This window comes from Periophthalmus magnuspinnatus, chromosome 7, assembly GCF_009829125.3.
Source record: "Periophthalmus magnuspinnatus isolate fPerMag1 chromosome 7, fPerMag1.2.pri, whole genome shotgun sequence".
NCBI lineage: Eukaryota > Metazoa > Chordata > Actinopteri > Gobiiformes > Gobiidae > Periophthalmus > Periophthalmus magnuspinnatus.
The window spans coordinates 13,616,171-13,630,710 of record NC_047132.1 but is presented as its reverse complement, the minus strand read 5'-3'; the positions used below and the strand labels follow the sequence as shown (position 1 = coordinate 13,630,710).

Genomic DNA, 14,540 nt, shown 5'->3' with positions numbered 1-14,540 from the left:
CCTCCTGCGTAGCCACAAACATGATGCGGTAATTCTGAACTCTTACCTGGCAACCAAACTGTAATCAACCACACTTTATTCATAAAATGATTTTCCTTCAAAAACATGGAACACAAAATACATTACACTCCAGTAAAACAATCACGCAACCAAACCCACACAACCAAACCACGCAACCAAACACATGCAACCAAACACATGCAAAGGGCTCATAAAACCAACCCACATTTCCGGTGTGTTAACATTATACTGTGGGAGAATGCTAAAGAATGGAACAGTTGTACAGTTGTTTCACAGGTGAGGCAGGTCACACAGGTTTGCTCCTGCCCCAGGACTGAACAGACTCCTACTGTGTTTGTGTGTGCTGAGCTCCACAGACGAAGAACAGAGGGAACATCCAAACATGTCCAAGTGAGAGTCTTTTCAGTTTTTCTTCCTAGTGTTATATTGTTGATTAACTTATTACTATTTAGTGATTTTGCATTTTGGGTCTTAATTTGATAACCTCCCCGTAGTCCCTATAGAACGGATTTTACTTTGCAGTGACTCCCATGCTGGGAGTGTTCTACATGAATCTCTATGGCGGAATGTTCAGTTGTTACCATGGTGATGCAGTTCAAACATTAGCAATTAGCACCGCCAAAAATCTTTTAAGATCGCTGGAAAACTCAAGAAAAAATCCCAAATTGATTCAAAAGCACATTTTCAGGAGCCTGTGATCAGTCCGAGCATTCATGGTCCTGTTTAGGACTTTGATTTTACACAAACATGTGAGAGTGACTCACTGAAAAACTGTTGGCTAATGCTAGCATGTGACTGTAATACTATTTGAGAGGGACTGGTTTAACTGCACAAATCAGCTCAACTTTTAAATCAGTTTTTTAAAACAAAACTCAGATTAAAGTCTAACTCGAGTAACAGAACTTCAGACAGAGCAGTGCCCCAATTAGCATCAGACCCCTGCAATTCATCTTTTGCTCTTTATCTCTATCAGATCGTGTCCTGGGCTGTTCGAGGCCCTGCTCAAAGATGAGGCTCTGCTCCAGCCCCTGGTGGAGTTTGCCCGAGATGCAGCCTGTTTACATGGAGTTCTGATGAGGCCTCCACCCACCATGAAACCTGCACATGTGAGCTCCAGTCTGCTCCAGTCTGCTCCAGTCTGCTCCTGTCTGCTCCTGTCTGCTCCTGTCTGCTCCTCTCTGATCCTCTGACTCTGCTCCTCTGACTCTGCTCCTCCGACTCTGTTCCTCTGTATTTGACCCAGTTCCCTCTCTGCAGGTGACCCTCATGCCCTTTACCCTCCTGCCCATTCCGATGCCCAGGGCTCTGTACTTTCAGGCTGTGGAGGTCCAAACTCTCTTCAACACTTTGGTGGATCGGGTCAGTCAAGACGAGGCGTTTCTGGAGAAGGCTCTGTCCAGGTAACGCTCCTGAGAGATGATTGGCTGGAGACCTCTGCATTAAAAACTCCCAAACTGAGCACTAACCAATATCACAGCCACTGCTCTTATGTACAGTATATATATCCATGGATTTCACAATGAGGAAACATCAGGTAGTTGCCATAGCAATTGACAATTTAAAACTAAATATACATTTTTATTTTTTTGTTGAAGTCTAAGAGGTTACTTCTTGGTTGAACAGGAACAGCAGATGTGACACATGTAGAGGTAATTCCATAACTTACCTAGCAACCATAAAGTAAAGGGCCCAAACCTGTCTGAATGATACAATAGTTCTGATTAGACAAATAAAAGACAACGGCCTGATTTAGTGAAATGCAGCTTTAAAGTGTCAGAAACGTGTCTCCTTGTGTCTCTGTGTTTAAAGTGTCAGAAAAATGTCTCCTTGTGTCTGCAGGATTCTGTTCACAAATACTTCTGTATTTTTGTACTTTTTAACTTCTGTGTTTAAACTGTGTTTTCAGCACCATAGAAGTGGACGACTTCACTGCTCGACTGTTCCACATTTACAAACAGATCCAGAGAGAAGGAAGAACCCCGGTGAGTGCCGACCACTGTCCCTCCTCTCTGACCCAACCCACGTACGCAGCTGGACCCGGACGTTCACCTGCATTTGGCCAGAGCAGGGTCAGAACTGGTGTGAACGAAGCCAGAACTAATCCATGCAATTTTTTATCTGGAAATTTCCTGGGTAAATGACTTTGAATGTGACGGGGAAGGCTCAGTGTAAATACAGACAGAAACAATGCCAGTACCACTGCTTGGTCTCATGGTTAAGAGACTGGTCTACATGGTAATGAGGTTGGTGTACCTTGTTGCACCATGTGATTCCTTTCTGTTTAAATGCTGTAGCAGTGGGAACTGTCTCAGAGCTCAGAGCAGAGACATAAAGATGACTGTCCACCATTTTGTCTGTGGCGAAAGATTTATGATCTAAGTCTTTGGTTTCAGAGTGAGATGAGACAAAGACCAAACTTAGAACGACCGTATGACCAAAGATGATCTGCGTCTGATGAAGTCTGTCTGATGTTCTTGAGTGCGGAGTGAGACCTCCTCTTACTGTGTCTGTGAACAATCTTTGTGACCAACATTAACATAAGAGCTCAGGGTCATCACTCCCCAAGTCATTCTTCATTTTGTACATAGAAAAAACACCACTAGTATGTAGCACTAGCCTCAGTGCTAGTACAATAACAGAGGTGTTAGCACGAAAATGGAAGCTTATGAAAATGTGAAAGCGTTGCTGGGGGTCAGATCAGCTGCGTTCACTCGTATAAAACTTAACTTGACTTAAAAACATGTTAAACGATAAATGCAGATTTGGAAAAGAGAAGTCTTTAATCCTCGCTCTTCTCCTCAGTCCATCGTCTTGGGTCTGAGGTGCTGTGACTATATGCTGTGCCTCTCTCTCTTACCCGCTCCTCTCTAACCCCGTCTCTCCCTGTAACCCTCTCTTTCTCTCTTTTTTCAGTCCATCGTCTTGGGTCTGAATCGCTGTGACTACATGTTGGACCAGGGTTCTTCTCTGAAGCAGGTGGAGATCAACACGTTTGCTGTCGGGATGGGAGGGCTTAGTGCCCGTTTGGTGGAAGTGCACAGGTCAGAATTCAAATCATCAAGACTCTGTGATTGGACTGTTCAAATAAGAGGCTGTGATTGGACAGGTGTTTGACAAGTTTTACGATCTGGACTGTATAAATGTCACTCACAGTGTCAGCTCCAAATGAAGCTCATCGAGGCTAGCAGTTATAGAGGCCAATTTGAAGCCCAGGTTCATATTTAGAATTCCTACCGTGAGCCAACCAAAGAGCCAATCAGGCGTGAGGCTGTTGAAGGTAACCTTCCTGCCCACACCGCTGGTTCGGCAGGAAGTTGGCGCTTAGCAACACTGTCAAACAAATCTGTTGCTACTGCTAGAGGGACAACAGGGAAAGAATTGGTCTGATTGGTCTGTTCATGTTAATATAATGTTGATTTTAGGACAAAATAGTGAAATAAAAGCTAGCCGCAGTTGATGGAGCCAAATCGCACCTATGCTCACTTCCTGTTTGGAACATGGCGGATAGCATGTTAGCTATGTCCTTTTATATATATAGTCTATAGGAGAATCCACACTGTTTTCTGTGTTGATGTGAGTGAGACTTGATGTTCCTTTTGTTGTTTTTGTAGAGACGTTCTGAGATACGCTGGACGCCCAGAGGAGAGTGAGCAGCTCCAACAAAAGTTCCCGTCCACTCTGCACGCCTCAGCTGTGGCCAAAGCCTGGGAGCTCTACGGGTCACACAGGTACCAGGGGTCAGAGGTCAGAGAAGGGTCTGAAAGGGGTTGCTCTTACTTGAATATTTTTTTGGAACATTACTTTGTTCTTCTGCTTGAGAAATATTATTCTGAAGTAGTGTTACTCTTACTCGAGATAATATTCTTCTGTGATGTCCTCTCTCAGAGCCGTGGTGCTGCTGCTGGTCTTACCCACTTGCTTCAACCGCCCTATCCAACGCTACTTGGAGATGGCGCTGTTGAGATGGTAAACACACAGGACTTTTACAGTAATCACACTCAGACCTTCTCACCCGGCACATCTGTCTTCTCCTCATAAACTATCTATCAGTCTATCTATTTGTATGAAAATATATTTCATTGGACCGCCTTTAGCTTTGATTACTGCCCGAATTCGCTGTGGCATTGTTTCAATAAGCTTCTGCAATATCACAAGATTTACTTCCATCCATTGTTTTATACATTTTTCACCAAGATCTTGCATTGATGACGGATGGTGGAGATGTTAGAGTCTGACCGCTGCACAAAGCCTTCTCCAGCACATCCCAAAGATTCTCTGTGGTGGCCAATCCATGTGTGAAAATGATGTCTCATGCTCCCTGAACCACTCTTTCACAATTTGAGAATGAATCCTGGCATTGTCATCTTGGAATATGCCTGTGTCATCAGGGGAAAAAAAATCCAAACCCCGGGGCCTAAACATGGCCGCCTCTTTCAAGTGATTGGGCCGAGCTCACGTGTCTCTACATTAGCTTTAGAGGGTCAGTATGTCTTGTGGCTCTCCTGCCCACTAACCGGGTGCTGTCCTGCTCTTCTTGCATTCAGGCTCAAGGAGTGCTGTATCCCATATCATACGACTACTCTGACCAATCAGAGCTAGAGACAGCCGAAGGATTTTGAACTGACAAAGTTTATGAGGTGAAAATAGGTAAAGACTGACACAAAAGCTGACCTTTTTTCAGTCACTGTCAGTCCCCGTCAGCCGAACACGAGCAGTCTGTGATTGCACTCTGTGGGAAAAATTCTTTCTGGGGAGGAGGGATTTTTTCACTGTAGTACAAATGAGTGGCCACTAGTCCAGCTCCAGACAACTTTATTGGTGTATTCACACTGCGGCATTAGGGGCATGGAGTTTACATGCACAATTTATGGTTGACGCACCTTGTTTAGGCGTTGGTCGCTCTGTAAAGGCATCGGTCTTTCTGTTCAGGTGTTAGGTGCTCTGTTCAGGCTTTGTTCGCTCTGTTCTGGCGTTTGACTCACAGCATCAACCAGTCAGAGGCTACGCACCAGTGAAGCGAAGTCATAATCCGGAAAAAGAAGAAAGACATCAGCTACAAACTAGTTGCAACGTAATTATGCTGGGCACACCGGCTAGCATAAAGGCTAGTCATGGACCCAGACACGCCGCCGCCTAGCCCTGCTGATGAGTTTTATGTAATAAATCCATTAAAGCCACTCTCTATACCTGGTCTGCAGCATTCACAAAGAGACAAAACAAAGTATCCAAAGCACTCATAGACCGCAACGGACACCCTGGACACATCAACTGATGCCCTGGACGAGTCAGGTATTTTCCTCCTAAGTCTGTCCACAACGTCATCCATGCACGTGCCAGTAGCGTCTGCCTCAAATGCAGAGGCGTCCAACTAGAGACGTCAAACCCTTTTTTTGAAGCCCAGGTCTGAACACATTAGCTGTAATACCCTCCAGTTATTTTTAAAGATCCATGGACTCAGCTCTCTCTGTAACTGCTGCTGTCAGGCTCGTCATTTTGGTCTTAAAATGTTGGTTTTAACCCGCTCCACATGATCCTGGGGTTTTTATTTCACTATTTTGTCCTGTCTCACCTGTCACACCTCTCGCACTTGTCTCAGGAACATCTGTGTGATTCGTCGCTCTTTGGAGGAGGTCTGTGCCTCAGCGTCCCTGGATGAAGAGAACAGACTGTTTGTGTGAGTCACAGCAGAGACAGACAGTGAAAAACAAACTTTGGAAAACTTTCCATAATAATAATAATAATAATAATAATAATAATAATAATAATAATAATAATAATAATAATAATAATAATAATAATAATAATAATAATACAATATATTATGACCCCACCCTAAACCCTACAGGAAGTCGGTCATTGTGGGCGGAACCCAATTTTTTCAAAATTTTCACTCTCACATTTGAATTTTTTACGCCGTGGATTTTTATTCAAGAAACTTGCAAATTGCTTCAAATGAACTAAGCCCATGTGGGAATATAGGCTACTTTAATTTTTTAAGTCATAAAATGTGGGTGTGGTCAGCCTGCGAAGAAAAAAGACGTTTTTTGAAGTTTTAAATGGCACGTAACTCAAACATGCAGTGTCCAATTTCCCGGCATTAATATACATTTTGTTAAAACTGTTGATGTGAAGGAAATCATATGCAATTTACATATGTCCAATGTTACATTGCTCCACAGCGCCCCCTTGAGCTTTTGAGTGGTACTCAAAAAAATAACTTTGTCACAAACATTTGAAATTTGGCATGGACATTCCTATTGCCATACCGAACAAAAAAGCCAATGAGAATATACCTCTATTTGCAAAGGTGTTGCCATGGCAGCGTCTAACATTTCTCATTGAAATACATGGGTTTTAGTTCACTGAGATGAAAAAATTTAGTTTGTCATAAAACACTGAAATTTTGTACACATATTCCTCTCATCATACTGAACAAAAAAGCCAATGAAGACATGCCTCTATTTCCAACGGTGCAGGCGTGACAATGTCATAAATGATCTCATTGGAATGAATGGAGTAGTATTACTTTGATGATGATTTTGGGGGAACAGGCGATGTAAGCGGGAACGAAAGGCAGGATTTTCACTGTGGCGTGTACCCCGTGGTCGCAGGGGGTGGCGAAGGCCTTTATTACTGCTTGCAGTTTTAAGTATTACTATTATTATTATAAGCATACAGTTAAAAGCACACAGTGGCAGTGTGATACAGTACTGGATGTATTCCTGAAGCTGACATTCGTTGACATGCGGCGAATTCCAACAAAAGTTCCACCTCAAGCGTCCCACGTGAATGCCTCACCATACACTTTGGACATAAACCCGGTGCCCTCGGGACTAAGGTATAATTCCATTGTAATTTAGAGAAGTACCTTCTTATTTGTGAGGGTCAAATACGACACAGCACATTTACAGTGGTATCGGCTCTTAGTATTGGCTCTTGGTATTGGCAGCCCATTGATGAATATGAGTCCCAGCCCTTTCACTTGGTATCAGTGCAGCTGCACATCACACTAGATTTTTATATTTTTAAATTTTTACCAAAATGACTACACAATGCTGCCAAGTCCTACGAGTATCACCGATTAAGAAAATAAAACTGGAGAAGGAAGTGTGTACACCACAGTGGGCACTTACATCACAGTGGGTGTGTATGCCATAATGGGTATGTATGCCATAGTGGGCGTGCAATGGGGGTAGATTGACAAAATGGTAGATTGAAAATAAGAGATTAAAGATTATTCAAACATGAATCACTCCAAATACAACTTTGAGTGAGTAAATGACAAGAAACGATTAGAACATGGTTAAAGATCTGAACATAAAAATTTGAAGAACAGGGCTGGTTTAAGTTAATAACCGGAGATGTCTGTGTCTGATCCATAGCAAAAGACAAAGTTTAAATCTATCAACTGGACAAATAATTGTAAGAGTGAAGACGTTTCGCTGCTCGTCCAAACCACTTCTTCAGTTCTTGTGATATTACTGATGGCCACTGCCTTCAGGGTCGTTAAGGGCTGAATAGGGTAGTTTCAGCTGAAAGTGGAGACAATAGATGTTTACAGTTTCAATGTAGTTAGCCCCTCCCTTCAGATAGATATAACGCAGTGGCCACCAGTAATCTAACCAGAACTGAAGAAGCAGCTTGGATGAACAGCGAAACGTCTTCACTCCTACAACGATTTGTCCAGTTGACAGATTTAAACTTCGTCTTTTGCTATTAATAACCAAAGATGTTTGGTTTCAGAGATGGCAGAGAGATCGCAGTGGTGTATTTCCGCTATGGCCATGCCCCTGATCATTACACTGAGCAGGTAAACACTCATCTGTACACAGGAGGATGACTTCATGATCTCACACAGAGGGCAGAGCCTATACAGCTCTATTGGAGAGTCACTGCTTTTAAAGGAATCTCCAAATTTATGATCCAGAAATGTGATCTCCGCAGGCTCTGTACCCCTGAGTCTAGTGCCTGTAGAGAAGAGTGTGGCCATGATCAGGTTGGACAGTTCATTCATCCTCTTGGGCCTCTGCACTATGGGCCCCGCAGCTGTGAAGGTCCCTCAGGTGTGAAGGGCCCTCAAGGGGCCCTCAGCTGTAAAGGTCCTCAGCTGTGAAGGTCCCGCAGCTGTGAAGCTCCATCAGCTGTGAGGGACCCTCAGTTGTGATTGACCTCTTTCATGTCAATCTTCATGTAGTTGTGACAAAACAGGACCCTCACTTTCTGATTGGTTAAACATGTTTGTAGAATACAGCAGAGCTCCCTCCTCTCTCGCTCATCACATTCTCAGTGACATGAATGTACAGCAGAGTTTAGGTGTCACCATAGACTGTATGTATAAATGGACATAGCTAATGTGTTAGCCGCCATGTTCCAAATAGGAAATGAACATGAGTGATGTTCCGGCTCCATCGACTCTGGCTCCAATTCACTTCACAATGAAAAATTTTCACCACTCTTTCTGTAACTACTGCTGTCAGACTCATCAGTTGCATCTTAAAATGTTCGTATTAACCCGCTCTACATGATTCTGTAGTTTTTATTTCACTATTGTGTCTGTAAATCTAAATATAACATTAATAACAATCAGGTGCCTTCTTTCCTTGAGGTCGCTCCTGCTAACGTTAGCAACAGGTTTGATTAACAATGCTATTAAGCACCCGCTCCGTGCTAAACCAGTGGTGCAGGTGGGAAGGGGTGTTACCTTCATCAGCCTCGCTCCAGATTGGCTCTTTGGTTGCTACGATACTCATAGTCGGAATTCCAAATATGGAACTCTGGTCCAAATTGGCCCCTGTAACTGTAACTCAATGAGCTTCATTTGGAGCTGAACGCTGTGGGTGACATCACACTCACTTAGTCCGTTTTTTCATACAGTCTATGGGATCAGTCCAGTAATTACAGAGATATTAACCATTAACCAGGCAACAGGTCTGCAGTCTGACAGTTAGAGCAAACTCCACCTGAGACTTCACACCTGCCTCAGATTAAACTCTGCACACTGCTTCCACACAGTTCTCATGTCTCTACACACTGCTTCCACACAGTTCTCATGTCTCTACACACTGCTTCCACACAGTTCTCATGTCTCTTCAGATCTGGGACTTGCGCCTCCTGCTCGAGCGCTCACGTGCCGTCAAGGTTCCGGACATCGCCACACATTTGGCTGGGACGAAGAAGGTACAGCAGGTTCTGAGTGAGCCTGGGGTCCTGGAGAGGTTCTTTCCAGAGCGCCCTCATGTGGTGGAGCAGATCAGAGCCACGTTCACCGGACTCTACTCCCTGGACCTGGTCAGACACACATTAAAGACATATTGTGCTTGTGTCTCTGTAGTTTTCATCTCTGACAATGTGGATCACTATGTTATAATTTACACATTTTAAATCACAATATTCATCTAAAACGACTTAATAAAAGAAACAAGTCGGCTGACTTCCATGTTAGAAAATCGCTGTGTCCAATGGGAGTTCACGTGGTCATAAACGTCATCACAACAAATCATCATATGCTGTTGGCGCCCCCTATGGATAGCTGCACATCACCTTAGCTAACAGCCTATTTAAAAAACGCACCTAGAGGCTGTGATTGGACAGGTGTTTGACAATGCTCTTCATACGCTCGTCATGTGCTCGTCATGTGCTCTTCATATGCTCTTCATGTGCTCTTCATGTGCTATTCATGTGCTCTTCATATGCTCTTCATGTGCTCTTCATGTGCTCTTCATATGCTCGTCATGTGCTCGTCATGTGCTCTTCATGTGCACTTCATATGCTCTTCATGTGCTCTTCATGTGCTCTTCATGTGCTCTTCATGTGCTCTTCATGTGCTCTTCATATGCTCTTCATGTGCTCTTCATGTGCTCTTCATGTGCTCTTCATGTGCTCTTCATGTGCTCTTTAATGTGTCTTAGGGCCCGGAGGGAGACAGAGCCGTGGACATGGCCTTAGCAGCTCCAGAACGATTTGTTCTTAAACCTCAGAGAGAAGGAGGAGGTGAGGAGCTACGTTCACACACGCAGCTGACCCAGGAATTTACCTGCATTTGACCAGAACAGGATCAGAACTGGGTCATGTGTGAATGAAGCCAAAAAATGTCCGTCACCACGTGGTATCCTGGTTATGTTCCATTGTTGATGTATTTATTATTTAATAATAATTAGAAAAAACTGTCATATCAGCTGTATGATGGCGGTGTTGAGAACAAAGAACAAACACGAAGTAGTTCTAAAACAGAATTGATACTTTGGAGCTGAGGTCATTAACATTCTTTGAGAGTGTGATGCTAACTGTAGGCACTGCTCTGTCTGAGGTTCTGTTACTCAGTTCAGACTTTAATCTGAGCTTTGTTTTAACACAATCTCACCATAAAGAGAACTGACTTATCTGGACTACAACAGGTGAGCTGATTTGTTCTGTTAAACAAATAACATTATAGTCACAAGCTAGCTAGCATTAGCATTAGCATTAGCCAACAGTTTTTCAGTTCGTCACTCTCACCTCATTCGATAACAACCACAGGCTCCTGAAAATGTGCTGTGTGAATCATTTTGTATTTTTCTTGCATTTTCAGATGATCTTAAAACTATTTTGGTTAATGTGTGCATTGAGTCACCATGGTAACTGCTGAGCATTCCACCATAGACATACATGCAGATCAATCCTTCTAACTATGTCATCATTTAGGCAGGATGTCATTTTTCTGACACTTTAAATATTGATTTAACTAAACTGTGATATATTTTCTTGGTCTAATTTTAACTACTGTGTAATATGTGTCAAATGACCTTTGACCCCTTCACAGGAAATAACTTCTTTGGCTCAGACATCAGCCGTGTTCTGACGGAGGCCCCAGGAAAAGAGAGGACGGCTTATATTCTTATGGACAAGATCCAGGCCACACCCTCCCCTAATATCATAGTGTCAGCAGAGCGCCCCCCTGTGCTTACTGACTGTACGTGCGAGCTGGGCGTGGCAGGAGCCTATGTCAGGTAAAACCAAAGCCAATGTTTTTATCTATTTCTCATGGTAAACAGATGTTACATAGTCCATTGTCTCTCACTCTGAAGCATCTCCCTCAAATAAAGGCCTGTGAGCAGCTATTGTTGTTAGCTTCATTCAAATATCAGAATAAGCAAGTATTTGTGCTGTTTTCTGTGGACTCCCCCCCCCTCCCCTCCCCTCCCACCCCTCCTCCTTCCCCTCACTCTCCCCTTTAGTCCTCCAGACCTCCCCCTCTTCACTCTCCCCTTTAGTCCTCCAGATCCCATTTTAAACCTGTTTAAAATGCAAATGTGCTGTCGTTCATGTGTCAGGCAGGACAGAGATGTGCTGACCAATGAAGTGGTGGGTGTCCTGCTCAGATCCAAGATGGCGGAGTACGCAGAGGGAGGGATCACAATTGGGAGAGGAGCCATCAGCACCCCCTTTCTTGTCTGAAGATAATCACGTCTATATGACAGATTTTCATGCTTTTTTCTGTTGTGTCATTCAGACACATCAAGGTCCTTGTTTACATTATGGTTGCTAGGTAACAGTTATGGAATTACCTCTGCATATGTCACATCTGCTGCTGTGTCCAACCAGGAACAGGAAATCTAAGAAAGGAAACATGTTGTAATGTTGTTCCCTCATCAAAAACATGCATAAAGAGGTTTTAGGTGTCATCCCTGCATGTCTGATCTCTCCCAGGTCCTATTCGAACCCTCCTTACAGTTAGCAGTACAATCACATACAAGGCTCTGCCCACAAGTCTACATCACCCATGCTCCCACATGACAATTCTCCATAAATATACAAAAATATGATACAAAACTGTAAAAAGCAACTTGACAAATCTGATGTGATGTGCAGTAGTTTTGTTAGTGGCATGCAGACCCGCATTTATTCTCTGACCTCTAACCCCGCATGAGTCGTGTCATCCTCTATGCCTTTTATTTATTTTTATTTTATCAATATATTGCTACTTCATGGATTTGCTTTTGTTTGAATGTTCTGTTTTTAGTGTTTTAGGACTGGAAATGTTAAAACAATCATTTCAACCCTTTTGAGTTTTTTAAACTTCTCTTTACCTGTGCAACCCTTTTGTTTGTAAAACGTGCAATATAAAAAAAAGTGAATTTGAATTTTGACTTGATTGTGTTGCGATAGAGCTCTGAAGGGGGAGTGACACAGGGTGGAGTCAATCAGCATTACTCCTGTGACAGACATATAAATACAGTACTCTATTAATATGTCTTCACACAAATCAGGCACACTGGCTCCCCCTGCTGTCTCTAACGTGCTACTGAGAGGGAGCTTACAATTACATACTGCCCATGTACACAGGATTTAGAAATCGTGATGACTGAAGGACGTAAACGTCATTGCTCATAATATCAAATATTAGACTAAAAGGAGGTTTAGGACTTTCACGCAACACTGCACAAACACACTCCATCCTTGCCCTATCGCATAGAAAAGAACGTACTGTGACAATAGATAGATTGTGTAGCATGTCCTCCCAGGTCAATCTGTTACAGATAACGCTGCGCCAGTGGGGCGCCTAGAGGGTAGAGGAGTGCCAGAAGGAAGAAGAAGATGTCCATGCCCAGCTACTGAATATTCATGATTTATGTTTAAATGTGGCATTCAGGGTCAAGCACTCAGATCAAAACGGGACTGCCCCTGAGATCTCTGTGCACGTACTAGGGACAGCAATAACGCCTGACGTGTATTAGATTGGATGTGTAGGGAATAATAAAACTCGAGTGATTCTACTCTCTGGTCTCCAGTGATTCTTCTGATCGGATTAAAGGAACATGCTTACAATTTGGTGACCCCTGACGTGATCCGATCTTGAGGCCCTGGGGACGGAGACCGACCCTCGAGGATAGGTCCAAGGCGACTGGACGCATTGTGAGTTCCCGCCGCGGCAAACTAAAGAGGTAAGGAAGACCTTTCAAAACTTCCATATTGACTACATGTAAATTGAGGAAGTCACCGTGCTGTCTGGTGCCGCCTGTGGTTAAATTTAGCAAACTGACCATATTAAAATAGCATTTTAGGGACAGAGGGGCCACGGGGTAACTGGTGAATTACAGGTGTAATATTATCACGGGGTTAAAGTCCCTTAAAAAAAAAAAAAATAAATAAATAAATAAATAAATAAATATGTATATATATATATATATATATATATATATATATATATATATATATATATATATATATATATATATATATATATATATATATATATATAATTATTATTATTAATTAATTTATTAATTATTTTTTTATTTTTTTATTTTTTATTTTTATTTTTTTTCACGGAAAAGGTTACCGGCCGAGTTCAGGTTCAAGTCCTGATACTAAGACAGGTTCGAGTCCTGTGACCCACCGTGGACTGGTGTAGTGGGCAGACGTGTCCCTACGTAGCTGGGTGCGTACAACCCTTCCCTGGGGAGTTTTGGGTCCCCCAAAAATAATAAGGGTACAGGGTTCAAGTCCCTGGTGAAGGGTTAGAGTCCCTCACGAAAAAAAAAAAAAATAATATAATAATAAAAATAATAAAACAAAACATAAAAAAATATTGATAAAAAATAGAAAAATTAAAAGAAATTATAATAATAAGCAAAAGAACAAAAACAGAACTATGGAGGAAGAGTTTACAAGGGAGTGTGAAGAGTTTGGTGGATGTCCGCAACTAGAGGGCGGCAAGGACTCACTGGATGGAGAATGGTTAGATATGTGGCAAAAAGTGGAGGAGCAAGTGCTGGCAGGCATAGAGAAAAGCAAAAAGGCCAAAGAAAAAAGAAAGGTTGAATAAAGAATGGATTCGCGCACAGGTAACTATGCCCAAAGACATGAGGACAGATCCATGCTGGGAAAATATGTGTAAGTTGTGGGTAGGAGAGGAGGAATCACAGTACGTGATGGGGCAGACCACAGAGGAGAGACAAAGGGAAAGTATATTTCAGAAAAAAGCACTAAGTAAAAAAGTGGAAGCATGCGAGGAGATACGACGTGTGGCGCATAGCTGTGCTGTGGTATGCTCAGCGCTCACCAAGGTAAGTAAGCCCACACCCAGGCCTAAACCTGACACACAAAAGCAAGTGACTAAAAAGATGCACTGGAGAGAGGAGGACCAATTAAAACAGACGAATTCTGTGTATCCTACAATTCCTAGCGCACCACCTCCTCCTCCTCGTTTGAATCCAGACCAGACACATGTAATGGCCCTGGTAATGAAATTTTCAGGTAATATAAAAACTGAGTTGCAGAGTGAGGAAGACTTGGTAACATTAGCAGAGTGTGGTAAACGAAGGAAAGAGTTACGCAGACATGGGTCACTATCAGACCTGACCTTGGGGATAGGAGCAGCAGCGCTTCATGGCCCAACTATATCTATAGCACAAAACACAAGATAAACAGAGAGAGGAAGCTAAAATTAGAACTGAACATTTATTAAGAGAATTACAAGTGAGCCAAGACAAGGTGAGGGCATTGGAAATACAAAAGGCAGAATTAGACATTTACAATGC

The 14,540-nt window shown here is 42.8% G+C and overlaps 2 protein-coding genes across 2 annotated transcripts in view; one reads left to right on the top strand and one right to left on the bottom strand.

Annotated features, from left to right (window-relative positions):
• Positions 1–14,540, bottom strand: part of LOC117373688 (troponin C, skeletal muscle) — a 277,430-nt gene that overhangs the window by 43,852 nt on the left and 219,038 nt on the right. The gene's annotated exons all lie outside the window — the stretch shown is intronic.
• On the top strand, positions 339–11,454 carry LOC117372957 (glutathione synthetase-like). Its single transcript, XM_055223301.1, has 13 exons — positions 339–411; positions 995–1,127; positions 1,279–1,421; positions 1,928–2,003; positions 2,935–3,062; positions 3,633–3,749; positions 3,907–3,987; positions 5,618–5,695; positions 7,765–7,831; positions 9,115–9,309; positions 9,930–10,011; positions 10,820–11,006; positions 11,331–11,454. The coding sequence occupies exons 1-13, from the start codon at positions 404–406 to the stop codon at positions 11,452–11,454; spliced, it is 1,419 nt and encodes a 472-aa protein (XP_055079276.1). The 5' UTR covers positions 339–403.

Bases quoted from the DNA above. Each gene is read 5' to 3' on its own strand.
- LOC117372957 (XM_055223301.1), top strand. The intron at 3,988-5,617 runs GTAAACACACAG...CACTTGTCTCAG, and splicing joins GAGATGGCGCTGTTGAGATG to GAACATCTGTGTGATTCGTC. The intron at 11,007-11,330 runs GTAAAACCAAAG...TTCATGTGTCAG, and splicing joins GTGGCAGGAGCCTATGTCAG to GCAGGACAGAGATGTGCTGA.